The 14,571-nt window shown below is 39.2% G+C and overlaps 1 protein-coding gene across 1 annotated transcript in view; it reads left to right on the top strand.

Moving 5' to 3' along the window:
* The window catches only part of AKAP6 (A-kinase anchoring protein 6), a 494,727-nt gene that overhangs the window by 237,021 nt on the left and 243,135 nt on the right, over positions 1–14,571 (top strand). The window contains exon 5 of the mRNA XM_077772716.1: positions 6,204–6,326. Coding sequence (XP_077628842.1) covers positions 6,204–6,326 — 123 coding nt within the window. The remainder of the gene's footprint in view (positions 1–6,203; positions 6,327–14,571) is intronic.

Here is a 14,571-nt window from a genome sequence, read left to right as displayed (position 1 = left end):
AATTAACAGAAAATAGTGAATGTGAAGGAGAAATGACTGAGAGCTTAGAAAATTTTGCCTCAGTGCCAAGATTGTGAGACTGGCAAGAATTGTTCCTTGTCTTTCATCTGAGTCCCATGACGTGTCTCTGAGAATACTATTGCTAGAGGTCAGTGTGGTAGGGTGAGAGAAACAGACTTCAGAGTGAGATATGGGTTCAGATGCCAACTCTGCCATTGGCAAGTCACTCACCTTCTTTGACCCTCAGTTTCCTCATCTGTAAAATGACCAGAATCAGAACCACTTCACAGACTTGTAACAATACAGCATCCTACTGTATATATCCACCTTTCCCCTTTTAGAGAAATAGGTTTCAATTCCAATTTGGCATAAAAATCATGTAATTCTATAAAAAAAATTATTCCCTAGGCTTACAACACCATAAGGCAGAGACTATGTCTCGTTTTATACTGTATTGCTATCTTCTGGTCCCATACCTGGCACCAGGAAGGCTCTCCCTTTCTATTCCTGCTCCATGTGACAGGCTTGCTGTAGAGCAACAGTAATCACGTCCACAGTTTGTATTTAACCAGACTGGGTTTATTGTAGAGAGAAATAGGTAGGAACATAAAAGAAATAATGGGCATTCTTTTTTTTTTTTTTTAATATTTTTATTTATTTCTAGGAGAGAGAGAGAGACAGCATGAGCAGGGGAGGGTCAGAGAGAGAGGGAGATACAGACTCTGAAACAGGCTCCAGGCTCTGAGCTGGCAGTCAGCACAGAGCCCGACGCGGGGCTCGAACCCACGTACCGCAAGATCATGACCTAAGCGAAAGTCGGACACTTAACCAACTAAGCCACCCAGGAGCCCCAATAATGGGCATTCTTTAAAAACATTTTTTTAAATGTTTTATTTATTTCTAGGAGAGAGGGAGACAGCATGAGCAGGGGAGGGTCAGAGAGAGAGGGAGATACAGACTCTGAAACAGGCTCCAGGCTCTGAGCTGGCAGTCAGCACAGAGCCCGACGCGGGGCTCGAACCCACGAACCGCGAGATCATGACCTGAGCGAAAGTCGACGCTCAACCGACTAAGCCACCCGGGGGCCCCTAAAAACATTTTTTAATGTTTATTTATTTTGAGAGAGAGATTCAGACAGAATGTGAGTGAGGGAGGGAGGGACAAAGAGGGAGACACAGAATCCAAACCAGGCTCTAGGCTCTAAGCTGTCAGCACAGAGCCTGACGCGGGGCTCCAACCCACGAACTGTGAGATCATGACCTGAGCCGAAGTTGGATGCACAGCCGACTGAGTCACCCAGGTAACCCAGTAATGGGCCTTCTTAACCTGTCATGAGGGGGTAGCTATGTACAAGACTTGAGTGTAAATTTTCCTTGTGAATATGATCTTCAAATGTAACCAGGTGAGGGCTCTAGCAAATTATTATTATTATTATTATTTTACAAAACCTGAAAGTGTACATTTGCATGCACTTTTACTGACCTGCTTAATCTTTAAAAACGCTGATGCTTTAGAAAGTTTAAAAGTAAGATTTTTAAGCACTCCATTAAGGAATTTTAAAATGCTTGGGGTGCCTGGGTGGCTCAGTCGGTTAAGCTTCTGATTTTGGCTGAGGTCTAATCTCGTTTGCGAGTTAGAGCCCCACGTCGGGCTCTGTGCTGACAGCTCAGAGCCTGGAGCCTGCTTCGGGCTCTCTGTCTCCCTCTCTCTCTCTGCCCCTCTCCCGCTCTTGTGCACTCTCTCTCTCAAAAATGAATAAACATTAGAAAAATAAAATGCAAATAATTTGACAGTGGGAAGTGTGCTGTCCACTGGTGATAACAAGGCTAACCGCTTTCCATTTTCTCTCATGTTGGGTGGCCAGGGTTTCTTCTGGGTGTTGAATTCTGGCCTGGCTCTAGTGAAGAGTATACAGACTCTCAAAACATGTGTCAGATAATGAAAATACTAAGGGACCTATACTAAGGGATATCATTTAGGAGGTGGGTGGGAGGATTGGAGCCTGTGGACTGAGTCATACTCAGTGCTCTCCTAGAGAGCGGGACAAGAGTCAGAGAAGGGTAATGGAAAGGGACAATAAGGACATTTGTGGTAGAAAAAGAAAGGAGAGAGATGAAGCAGATAAGATACAGCAGCAGGAGTTTGAACAATGAAGGCTAAAATGTGGCCTCTCAGAGGTTCGTAATTCAGCCTGCAGGAGTGAGTTGAATGTGCACAAGATGTGCTTTTATGTAGTGCACTGGCAGCATTGGATTGTATCACGAAGAAAATCTGGGTTTTATAGTCATCTTGGACTCTCAGAGTAAGTAAGTGTGAATTCAGAATATTAGAGAAACAAACAGAGGTGGTTCATGTAATAAGAATAAGTACAAGTTTGAATATAGACAGAATTCTGATACAGGCAGAATACGTTTCACAGAAACATCCAGGAGAGTGTTCGACTCTTTATTGATGGTAAAAAAAATTTTAACTATTAAAATTACTTGAATTGAATAGGCCAGTGCTTACTCATGCTTTAAGCTCTGCTGAAATTTTTGCCTCAATGTTATTTATCTTTTTATTCTCAACAATGTCCAGAGGTGTGGCTTACACAGAGGAGGCACTTCATAAATATTAGTTTAAAAGTGAATGAGTGCCCAATATTTGTTATACTAGGATTTGATCCTCATGACAAAATAAAATTTGTATTTTCCTCTGTGGTTTTTTTTATGTAACCTCATTTTCCTTTATTCACACCACAAGGACTCTAGGGAGCTTCTCAAAATTAGCATCAAATATTCACTACATACATCCAAAAGTGAATTCTCTTGCATATTGCATGCCTGGTTCAATATACTGAGTGGCACTTAGTTGGTCTTTCTTAGAAGAGCATCTCATGATATAGGTATAGTACACAGGATACTGTCCATTACACAGTACACTGGAGAGGCACACACATAAAGAGGCTGAGAGAGATAGAGAAACAGCAAGTGACAAAGGTAAAAATTGGATGGACTCCACTTTCATCTACCTTTATGATTTCTGTTTATATTTTTGTGGCTGCACATATTAGCAGGAGGGGAGGTGGAAAGCTAAGAGCTCCCTAAGAGAGAGGAGTGTTTAGCTTTTTATTATAAGATTGCAGAGATTCTCCAGGTTTCTCTTGTGATGGATGGATGAAACTTTTTAGCACTGGCAAGAAGAGTTGAGAAATTGTGCAACAAATGAAAATTGGTGAGATAGGGATATAATTCAGAGGAACCCCAGAGGGAAGCCTTGAAAAGACCTCTCTTTCCTCTGTATCAGACAGCTTTGGTTTTGCTGTCTGGCTAGGCTATGCAGAGAGATCATCCAGGAAGTTTCACCTGGTCCTGTGAGTTTGCCTAATCTGCATCTCATGGATTTCAGCTAACTCTGTAATCATGCTTCTGTTAGGAAATCTGTCACACATTTTTTAATACTCTTTGGCTAAGACCAACCTTTTGTGATGCAGTACCCATGCAATCACATATACACGCATTGTTTTGTTTGCCTGCTTTTTGGAGGAAGAGAAGATAATGAATAGTATCTAACTGGTCATATTTCAAATAACAGCTTTTATTATTTGTCTTCTTGGATTTAATCAGTTCTTTCCAAAATAACTTCCTTCCTGACTTAATGTTCTTCCAAAACCAATTTACAGATAAAACAACTCAAGTCCAAATTCAATAGTAAATACTATTTAGTGATATAAAGTACTATTTCACCTCGCAATTATCAACAATCTAGACTCTGGTATTCTGATGAGGCTCTGTAGATGTTTCTGTAAGTCCATTTGGCCAACAGATAATATCTTAAGTTTTCATAGAATTTAATTATGAGAGCATGAAGAGTTGGGACATCAGTTCTAACACGCTCTACCGTTGTCTCTGCTCACAGATTTACCAACACATCTGTACACATCTATGGTAAACATCAAGTCAGATAAGAATTTCTTATGTATTGAGTTGTAGGCAGTCTACCAGAAAGAGGGATTTGGGGAGTGATGTTTAAAACAGATAGGAGGCTCGAATGAATAAAGGAGACTGAAGTAACATCTGTATTAAAAGGTTCAAGTATTTGGGAGGAAATGAAAAACAAAGCAACTCTCAAATTTATGGAAATGTAGAAAAGGAGAAAGAGCAGACAAACTGATACCCTCAATCTATGAGAAAGGGCAAAAGGAAGTACTTGGCATGGATTCTCACCATTTAGAATGAGACACAATATGAGAAAAGTGGAGAATAGGATGATCTGGGTGGATCATCAGAAAAATGCATTTGGTAGGGGAATGCACTGTGTGACATTCTTGAAACCATCCCTGTGGGACACATTTTCACCTCACCTGGAAGAAACACTGCTGAGCAATGACCAAAGGAAGTCTCAGTGAGGTCATTAGTTTGGGGTTGGAGGCTGGGACATGAGACATGTTAAACTATCTTCTAGTTGCCAGCTCAGCCAATTAATTGCAAATGCATAGGCCTTAGCTTCTAATTAAGATGACGCTAATATGATATTTTTTTATTGGCTTTACCAAAACAACTTGATTAGAGTAGATTTCCAAAAGGATAAGTGTGATTATCGTTTGGTCTTGGCACAATAGGGATAAAATAAGGAAAGCTTTGGGTAGCTTTTTGAGGCATGGGATATACTACCATGTGGGATGATTAGCTGAGCTCTACACAGCCTGACAGCATTACCAGAGCGTCAGGGGACATTCTGATGGACTCCATGTGTCCCAATGCCCACAGCTCTGCTCTGTCTCCCTTTGACAGACAGGAGTGTGTTTCTGAGTGTTACTTGTCTGTCTTCCTCTTTACCATCCTTCTCTGTCTCATTTTCTAGGAATCATTTTGAGGCCAATCAAATTCTAGAATTAAGGGGTTATAAATCTTAAACTATTATTTAGGAGAAACCTTAATAACAAAGCCTAGCTTCAGGGCACCAAGGTGGCTCAGTTGGTTAAGTGGCTGATGTTCAGCCTAGGTCACGATCTCTCCAGTTCTGAGTTCGAGCCCCGCGCTGGGCTCTGTGCTGACAGCTCAGAGCCTGGAGCCTCCTTGGGATTCTGTGTCTCCCTCTCTATCTCTGCTCCTCCTCCACTTACACTCTGTCTCTTTCTCTCAAAAAGAAATAAACATTTAAAAAAAAGAAGAAGAAAGAGAGAAAGAACCAAAGCCTAGCTTCTGAGAAGCACGATAAAATGGATTTTCACCTATTCTTAACTCAGTCTCAGGATATCTTAAGTTAAGCATTAAGAATATTAACCCAAATTAATCAAAAGGCAAACCTGAAGAACGGGTTAAGTTTAATAGGAGAAATAGCTCTCCAAGCCATTTCAGGGAATACAAATGTAGAGGCCGGTCCTTGCTTCTTTTGACCTCCAGGTGGTGCTGTTTACCTAGACACAGAAAACAGCAACCCAGCCCCATTCCTTTCCCTTAGGTTCATAGCTGGGCTTTCATTTTTCCAAAATATTTTCCGTTTCTACAGATGTGTTCTTTTAAATGGTCAATAAATTTTTATAACCACTATTTGAAAAATTGCAAGATTACTGTGATTTGTGCTTCCTAGCCAAGAATATTTCTTTATGTGCAGGACACACCCAGTCAAGTGTTTATGTGTTTGTTCACTGATCCCACCTCCTGTACCCTTCCTTGCTTCTTAGAACCCAGGCTCAGGCACAGACAGTTGGGCTGTCAGTAGAACTCATCCAAATCCCTTTAGACATTTACGTGATTTAAAAATAGATTTGTAGTTCAGTTAAGGCAACTCAACTCCATAGGCTTCTGAGTAAAGAACACCATCTTTACAGGAATGCTTTTATCCCCAAAGCCAGCGAGTGTTCCTAGCAGGCCTGACCTGATTTTTTGGTTTGGGGGCACTTGTCAGACACCAGAAATGTTTTGATGATTTGAAGACCTCTTTACAAAGACATCTGACAATCCAATCCAAATTCCTCAGAAAAAAATGTTCCTAGGGAAAAACCGAGAGGGAGTCATGCATAATTTTTTTCCATTTTGATAGATTTCAGTGCTGGGAATCATGGAAATTCCATTCTACGGTATGGAACCAGAATGGGAGTCCAGGGGTATCAATTTTTACCGTCAGTGATGTTTGGAATTTTTAAAATTGCCTTTAAAGAAATGACCAACTAACATGCTTTTCTTGTCCTTCCCCCCCCCCCTTCCCTTTTCTGTCACCAGGGGTTTGTAAACAAGCTGGATGAATTCATTCAATGGTTAAACGAAGCCATGGAAACCACTGAGAATTGGACACCCCCGAAAGCAGAGACAGATGGCCTTAAACTGTACCTGGAGACACACTTGGTAGGCAAGACCATGTTGCTTTTGCTGTTAGTAATGGGAGGATTTTAATGCACTGCTTGTTTGTTTATGGGGAGTATCATTTTTATTTACCAGAAGTCATTATATGCTAATGAAACCAAGTTTTAATGGGGTAAACTGCAGAAGCTGAAAATTTACAGGCATTTCAGTATACTATGAAATCTAAATCCTCCACATTTCTAGCTATTTTTCTTTCAAAACTTTTTCCAGTAAGGCGAGTAATTAACTTAAAAATACCTTAGAAAATTTACTAGACCCTTGCTCCCTAAAGTATGATTGAAGGTTTTCCTCTTCTTAAAAAATAAATAAATGAAAGAGATAATTTTGATGACCATTCTAAGCTTTCTAGAATCCTTGTAAAATTAATGAACCTCTCATTATCAAGAGGGTCTACATTATCTGTTCTACACTGGGTTATTTTAATAAAATATTTAAAACGATGATCTCCATCATTTTTGCTGCTATGTGGGTTTTTCAGCATATAATTAATACAACTGTCATTACACCCGTCCCTGTGCACAGGGAGAACCATGGAGGGGAAGTGGAAAATACTTGGATGAATATGCTTCTGAATATGTTAGAAGCAAGAATTATAGACTGGGGGACATTTGATGAACCTCATGAGATTTTTACTGAATGCTTCAAATGGCCGATATCAATTATGAGGGGGTGGAAACCAAGTAGTGGAGTGTGATAAAGCATGAAGAAAAAGCACGTTGTCATAGGAAATGAAAATTCAAGCTTTAAGGATCTCATCTTTATTCCTTTCACCGATAGTATAAAATTGACAAAGGCAATGAACACGAATCCTTGGGTACCCAACTGTGGGGTTGATTTTCTGCCCCTCTTACACACTCAGAATTTGGATTGAATAAACATTGTGTGGGAGTCCTCCTGGTGCGTGAGTTCACAGGGTTCCAGACCATTCCCTGTGATGTTAAATGACAGAGAGGGAGGTGAGAGAGGAAAAGAGGGGAATGAGAGAGAGGATGTTTTAGTCTTTTGGTGTTTGTGTTTTGCAGTCTATTTTATATCATTGCAAGTAAAACAGCCTCAAAATCCTATTGCTGCATGAAAATGGCTTTGTGGATGATAAAAGATGACCAAATGATGTGTAAGAGGATGAGTGTATTGCTTCCATTTTTAGAGACCTGGGTTGACGGTGTGTAAAAATGCCAGTGACCCCAACCACCTCTCTTGTACATGGGTTTTTAAATATTGCCCTTGGTACTCAATTCCCTGTTGAGTAGAGCCTTGATTTTTTTTTAAAGAGGGCATTTCATAATAGCAAGATAAAGATATTCAGTGCTTTATAATGTAAATTGTATTAATTAGAATGTCAACTTTTCACTGGCATTGTTCTGACAGAAATTCTAATCTGTGTTTAAACAGGAGTATATGAACTTTATTTCACATTAAGTGTGCTGTCTTAATTTCTCTTGATTTAATATTTTATGGAAAACACACATTTAGTTTTTGAGGTCCCAGAGGGCATGGGGACATAAAAAGTGCTTTAACTCTAGGCTATTTATTGAAAGCCAGGCTACGAGAGTATGAACCAGGGTCTCCCTTCTCTTCAGGAATTGAGCAACATGGCCTCTTTGTAACCATTGCACACTCATCATTCTCAAGTCCCTGTTACAGAGTTCCTGCCTTAGCATCCCTTTGTTGGCCTCAATCTCATTCTAGCCCAATACTATCTGCTAGAACCTTCTGTAAGAATGGAATATTCAAGGTTGCACTGTCCAACATGGGAGCCACTCACCACATGTATCTGCCGAGCACTTGAAATGTGGTTAGAGCAACTGAAGAAATGAATTTTTAATTCTAATTAACTTACATTTAAATGTAAATTGCTATATGTAGCTTGTGACTACTGTATTCTAGTCTTAATAAGTTGCAGAACTCTTTACAGCTGACCATAATGAATTGCACGTGTGTGTACCTGACTCATAGTAACATTCTCATCCAAAACATGAACCTCATCATCCCCTTTGTTGTGGATTCCTACACTCCACATTAGATCCAGAGCAAGGAGTCCTCCTTATAATGTTTATCTCTTAAAGAATGACCTTGTTGTTGCCTAATGATCAACACTTTCTTGAAATGAGTTTTCTCTGCTATCATGTCTCATTACATTGGTTGGGATAGAGATAATACAGGAACATCTTTTTTATCTCTGCTTTGCAAATAGTGAGGGACAATGCTCTCTAGATCTGCTCAGTGAGTCTTAACTCATAGTCACCACTTTGACTTGTGAAATTATGAGTAGTCCTGGCTAACAGCTACTGAGGATTTAGTGTGCGTGGATCACCAGTGATACTTAAAGACAGTTACGGGGTCACTGCTGTGCTGTGTGCAGTGTCTGTTACTCCAGATAGCACCTGTTTAAATGTCTTTCAAACAAACCCTGAGTTACTCTGTGTCCCTGAGGACAATGTCTACATTGTGCTCCTGATCGATACTGTCATTTATGGTACTGAGTTAATATTAAGTTATTCTTTTCAAAAGAAGGCAAAGAATATCTTCCTTATCATAAATATAGTATAAAAGTAAGCCCAGAAATTCATATCCTTGAATTCAACTTGTGTAAGTCATTAGTATCCTTAATGAGTGGGCAGGTGCTATTTACAAGATTATCCAGTATGTAGAGATAGCTATACAGGTTTCCTTAAACACCTCTATAGATTCTATAATTTAACATTAAATCAGCAGATGTGGAAGCCCCTGAATTCAGTGTCTTCCCTGGTTTAACCATGTGTTAGAATAGTTGGCACCCTGCAATGATTGCAAAGAAAAACAACATAAAAACAATAACAAAAGTTGTACATTTATATTTTGATGCTTAATTCAATTATTTTCCATGACGGTAACCAAGGGTTTTTACCAACACAAATCAATTAAAGCTTCACAATACCTTTGTGAGAGATATGAAGGAGCTTTATTTTAACTGTAAGAAATACTGTGAAATTGCGATGATACATCAATGATTTTCCATGATAATTAATCATCTGCTTGCAACCTGGCTGCTCCTTTCAAAAATACAATTCCTGTCTTCCTAGAAAATGACAGTCTCAGGAAAATGTCATTCTGGAAAGGTATTTTGCAAGTATTGAACATCCCTCTTCTTTGAAAACCATTTTGAAAACAGTATTGTATACATATGTTTTCGGACAGATTCCCTTCTTCTTCACCTATGTCTACTTTTTTTTTAAAAAACATCTTTATTGAAGTATAGTTGACATGTAATAAGTTGTATGTATTTAAAATACATATGTGTACAAGTTTCAACAAACTGACAAGTGTATGCGCCCATAAAACCATCCTCACAACCAAGATAGTGAACATATCTATAACCTCCAAAAGCTTCCTTCTGACCCTTTGTAATTCCTCCCTCATTTCCCTCCTGGCCTTTCCCTAACCCCTAAGCAATAGCTGATCTCTTTCCTGTTACTATGAAGATTATTTTGCACTTTCTAGAATTTCACATAAACAAAGTCAAACCGTATGTATCCTCTTTCTCTCTTTTATTCCCGCCTCCTCTCTCTCTCTCTCTCTCTCTCTCTCTGTCTCCCTCCTTCCCATTCATCTGGTTATTTTTTCACCCAGCATATTTATTCTGGTTTCTTTCACCCAGCATACTTATTTGGATGTTGCATATTTCAACTGTTTATTCATTTTGATTACTGAACAATATTCTATTATATCGATTAATCACAGTTTGTTTATTCTTTTATCTCTTGATGGAGCTTTAGGCTGTTTCTCTCATCACCTTGTTTTAGTGGCTTAAGAAACACAAGTTACCAAAACCTACATTTGACTGGATGCATCATAAATAGAAGCATCATAAATAGTTCTGGGCAGACAATTTAGATTTTTTCCTTTAAGATAATTTATAATATCTTAGAGTGCTTAAGAGTAAAGCAGCAGAGAAGGACAGCAACTTCTCCCTCTAGAGATTTCATTTCATGTCCATATGGTTCCGAAAACATAACTCTGATCTTCCAAGTTTTTATGTATGCCTAAATGGACACCAAATGGACACCATATCATATGAAACTAATTGTAGGAAAACAAGCCAACAGTTTTTTTAATCTACAGCCAATCAGATATCCAGTTGGAGAAAGAAAAGTCTAGCCTACACCAGATAGTTGTGCAAGAGTTAGGACAAAGAAATAAGCACAAGAGCCTGGATTAAACTTGGGAGATAAATTTGCATAGGTAGTACCATGTCATGTTGGGCAAACATTAACCAACCACATAGAAATAGCATTCAAGAAACAACATTCTTATTTCAACTTGATGGATGAGAAAACATGAGGGAAATGGTGATGATGAGTTCATGTATACCAAGCACCTGTGCATGCCAGCCAATTATGTAGGTACCAGGAATGCATGATGGATGAGTTTGGCTTCTTCCTCCCAAGGATTTACAATCTGAAGGACATGAACATAGATAAATCATAGCCATCTATAAAGCCATAAATGATAAATATAATTTTTTAAAGTTTATTTATTTTGAGAGAGAGATTGTATGTGCATATGTGCAAGAGGGAGAGGAGCAGGGAGAGACAATTCCAAGCAGGCTCTGTGCTGTCAGCGTAGCATAGAGCCTGACACAGGGCTTGATTTCACAAACCATGAGATCATGACCTGAGCCGAGATCAAGAGTCACATGTTAACTGACTGAGCCACCCAGGCTCCCCAATAAATGTAATATAATTTTGATCAGTTAGCTTCTTATAGGAGACACAAAGTACTGTTAGGAGTATAGAGAGAAGATTTATTGGTCCTTCCTGAGAGTATAAAGAAGGCTCAAAGAAGTAATTGGATGTGGACCTCACAGGACATTCATGATTTGCTGGATAGAGAGGGGAGGAGAGGGGATGGAAGGAAATTTTATGGGCAAGTAAGGAAGGTGTGGTGAGCCATCTCGTGTGGCTGAGACCAGGTTGAGGTTGATGGTTTGATAGTGAAGGAGCTTGAGTGTCTTTTTATTGGATTGAAAATTTCCTTGGGAGCAAAGGGACTAAGTGAAGATTTGGTTTTATTTTAAACAGAAGAGTGACATGAATCAACTGTAAATTCCATGAGGGTAGGGTCAGTTTGACATACAACAACTGGGTGAGGTCCATGGCTTAGAGAGAAAATAACTATGGGCATAATGGAAAATGTATTTGAGTGTAACATTTGGAAGACAAGGTAGTACAGACAGTGTTTTTGGTTTCTTTAATGTGTTTTTTTAAATTTACTAATATATGCATATGACACAAAATTATAAAGGTACATAAAAGAAGCTAGTAAAAATGTAGAAAGTCAAAAGTAAGCCTCCTATCTATGTCCTCCCAGTTATCAATTCTCTTCCTCTGAGGCAACCAGAGTTCCTTCTTTCTTTATATTCTTTCAAATTTAGTAGTGGTATATGAAAACAAATGCATATGTGTACTTAACTTTGTTCCCTTGGTTTAGGCTAGCAGTAATTCAAAATCAGTACATATAGAACTACTTTATCCTTTTGAATGGCTGCATATTGTTCCATTTATGAATATCCCGTAATTCATTGAACCAGTTCTTTATTGATGAAAACTTAGGTTGTTTGCAGTCTTTTTAAAATTTTTAAACAGCGCTTCAGTGCATATCCATGGATATTCATCATCTTGCACCATTTTAAGTATATTCTTAAAATAAATGCCTTACATGTAAAATTTCTGGGTCAAAGGTTATACACATTTAAATTTTTTGTTTGTAAGTTACATACTTCATTTATTTTTTATTTTTTTCTTAAATAGTTTATTGTCAAGTTGGTTTCCATATAACACCCAGTACTCATCCCAACAAGTACCCTCCTCCATGCCCATCAACACCCTTCTTCTTTCCCCCACCCCCATCAGTTCTCAGTTTGTTCTCAGCATTCAAGAGTCTCTCGTGGTTTGCCTCCCTCCCTCTCCCCCACTATTTTTCCCCTTTCTCTCCCCCATGGTCCTCTGTTAAGTTCCTCCTAATCCACCTACATGTGCAAACATATGGTATCTGTCCTTCTCTGCCTGACTTATTTCGCTCAGCATAATGCCCACAAGTTCCATCCACATTGCTACAAATGGCCAGATTTCATTCTTTCTCATTGCCATGTGGTATTCCATTGTATAGATGATCCACATCTTCTTGATCCATTCATCAGTTGATGGACACTTAGGCTCTTTCCCTGTTTTGGCTATGGTTGAGAGTGCTGGTATGAACATTGGGGTCCATGTGCCCCTATGTATCAGCACTCCTGTATCCCTTGGGTAAATTCCTAGTAGTGCTATTCTTGGGTCATAGGGGAGCTCTATTGTTCATTTTTTGAGGAACCTCCACACTGTTTTCCAGAGGGGCTGCATCAGTTTACATTCCCACCAACAGTGTAGGAGGGTACCCGTTTCTCCACATCCTTGCCAGCATCTATAGACTTCTGGCTTGTTCATTTTAGCCACTCTGACCAGCATGAGGTGATATCTCAGTGTGGTTTTGATTTGTATTTCCCTGATGAGGAGGGATGCTGAGCATCATTTCATGTGTCTGTTGGCCATCTGGATGTCCTCTTTGGAGAAGTGTCTGTTCATGTCTTCTGCCCATCTCTTCACTGGATTATTTGTTTTTTGGCTGTGGAGTTTGGTGAGTTCCTTATAATTTTGGATACTAGCCCTTTATCTGATATGTCATTTGCAACTATCTTTTCCCATTCCATCAGTTGCCTATTAGTTTTAGTGATTGTTTCCTTTGCCATGCATAAACTTTTTATCTTGATTAGATCCCAATAGTTCATTTTTGCTCTTGATTCCCTTGCCTTTGGGAATGTGTCAAGTACGAAATTGTTGCAGTTGAGGTCAAGGAGGTTGTTTCCCGCTTTCTCCTCTAGGGTGTTGATGGTTTCCTGTCTCACATTCAGGTCCTTTATCTATTTTGAGTTTATTTTTGTGTATGATGTGAGAATATGATCTAGTTTCATTCCTCTGTATGTTGCTGTCCAGTTCTGCCAGTACCATCTGTTAAAAAGGCTGTCTTTTTTTCCATTGGATACTCTTTCCCGCTTTGTCAAAGATTTACACATTTAAAATTTTTATGTCATGCCAAATTGTCCTTGGTAGAGATTGTACCAATGTATAATCAGCAAGGCATGAGAATACGTCTATCTGTACATCCTTGTTATTGAAGTATGTTATCACATTTGTTGATCTTTGTCCCTTTGATAGTTACAAATGGCATCTCATTGTAGATTAGTTTGTATTTCATGTATTATAAGTGGAGATGAGTATATCTCATGTTTTCAGGAGTCATTTGTGTTTCTTTTCTGAGAACTGTCTGCTCATATTCTTAGCTTATTTTTTTCTGTTGGGTCATTGGCTCTTTGCCTCAAGATTTATGGGAGCTTTGTATATATTAAGGAAATGAGTCCTTGATCTGAGATGTGAATAGAAAGTGTGCTAAAAATATACTATTTTTTGGAATTCTGTTCCAAAAGAACCTGGATATCTCAACAGTTTGAGGAATCCAGGCTTTGGCAGACCTCAAGGCCAGGTTGATAAGCATGCAACAGATCTCTCTACCCATGGCAAAAGCAGGTTCAGATTCCAGTCTGGGAAAGACCAGTGTATTCCAGGGAGCTTGCTTACCAAGGCATGGGTAGAACAAAGCCAAGATCAGGGAAGCTGTTATAGAATGCATGGATTAAGTGATGTTTGAGCCATGAGAAAACTGGAGAGGATGTAAGTCAGGGTCAGGTAGGGGTTAGGTAAGAACAGAGGAAAGGGGATAGATTAATGAGAAGGGCACGGATCAGAGTTCTCTTTTTGATGCTGTCTCTTGAATAGTTAGAAACCTCATTGCCAATGTCTGTTTCATTTTCCCTAGTCTCCCCAGAGCCTATTAATATCCTGAAGAACAGCACAGCAAGGCCTGAAAGCCCACAGATGATAGAAATTTGACCAAGACTTGAATGTATTGAAGAGTGTGGAAATTGGCAGAAAGTTTCTCTGTGTGTAGTGGGACTGAAGCTATATGGCCTTCTGGGGGTGTGTGAAACCAAGGAATGTGAACATTACAAGAGTTTTTACATGGGAAAGAGGGGGCAGATATTACAAGAGCTCAGTGACCATTGGGGACATGTGTTTAAGGTGAAGGAAACTTCATCTTTCATGCAACTGCTGATATTTTGAAACTCTAGTTAGAGAAAAACATTATATTCACTGGA

Source organism: Crocuta crocuta, unplaced genomic scaffold (genome assembly GCF_008692635.1).
Source record: "Crocuta crocuta isolate KB4526 unplaced genomic scaffold, BGI_CrCroc_1.0 scaffold116, whole genome shotgun sequence".
NCBI classification, from domain to species: domain Eukaryota; kingdom Metazoa; phylum Chordata; class Mammalia; order Carnivora; family Hyaenidae; genus Crocuta; species Crocuta crocuta.
Note: the sequence above shows the minus strand (reverse complement) of the source record. Positions and strands in the feature narration are given on the sequence as shown.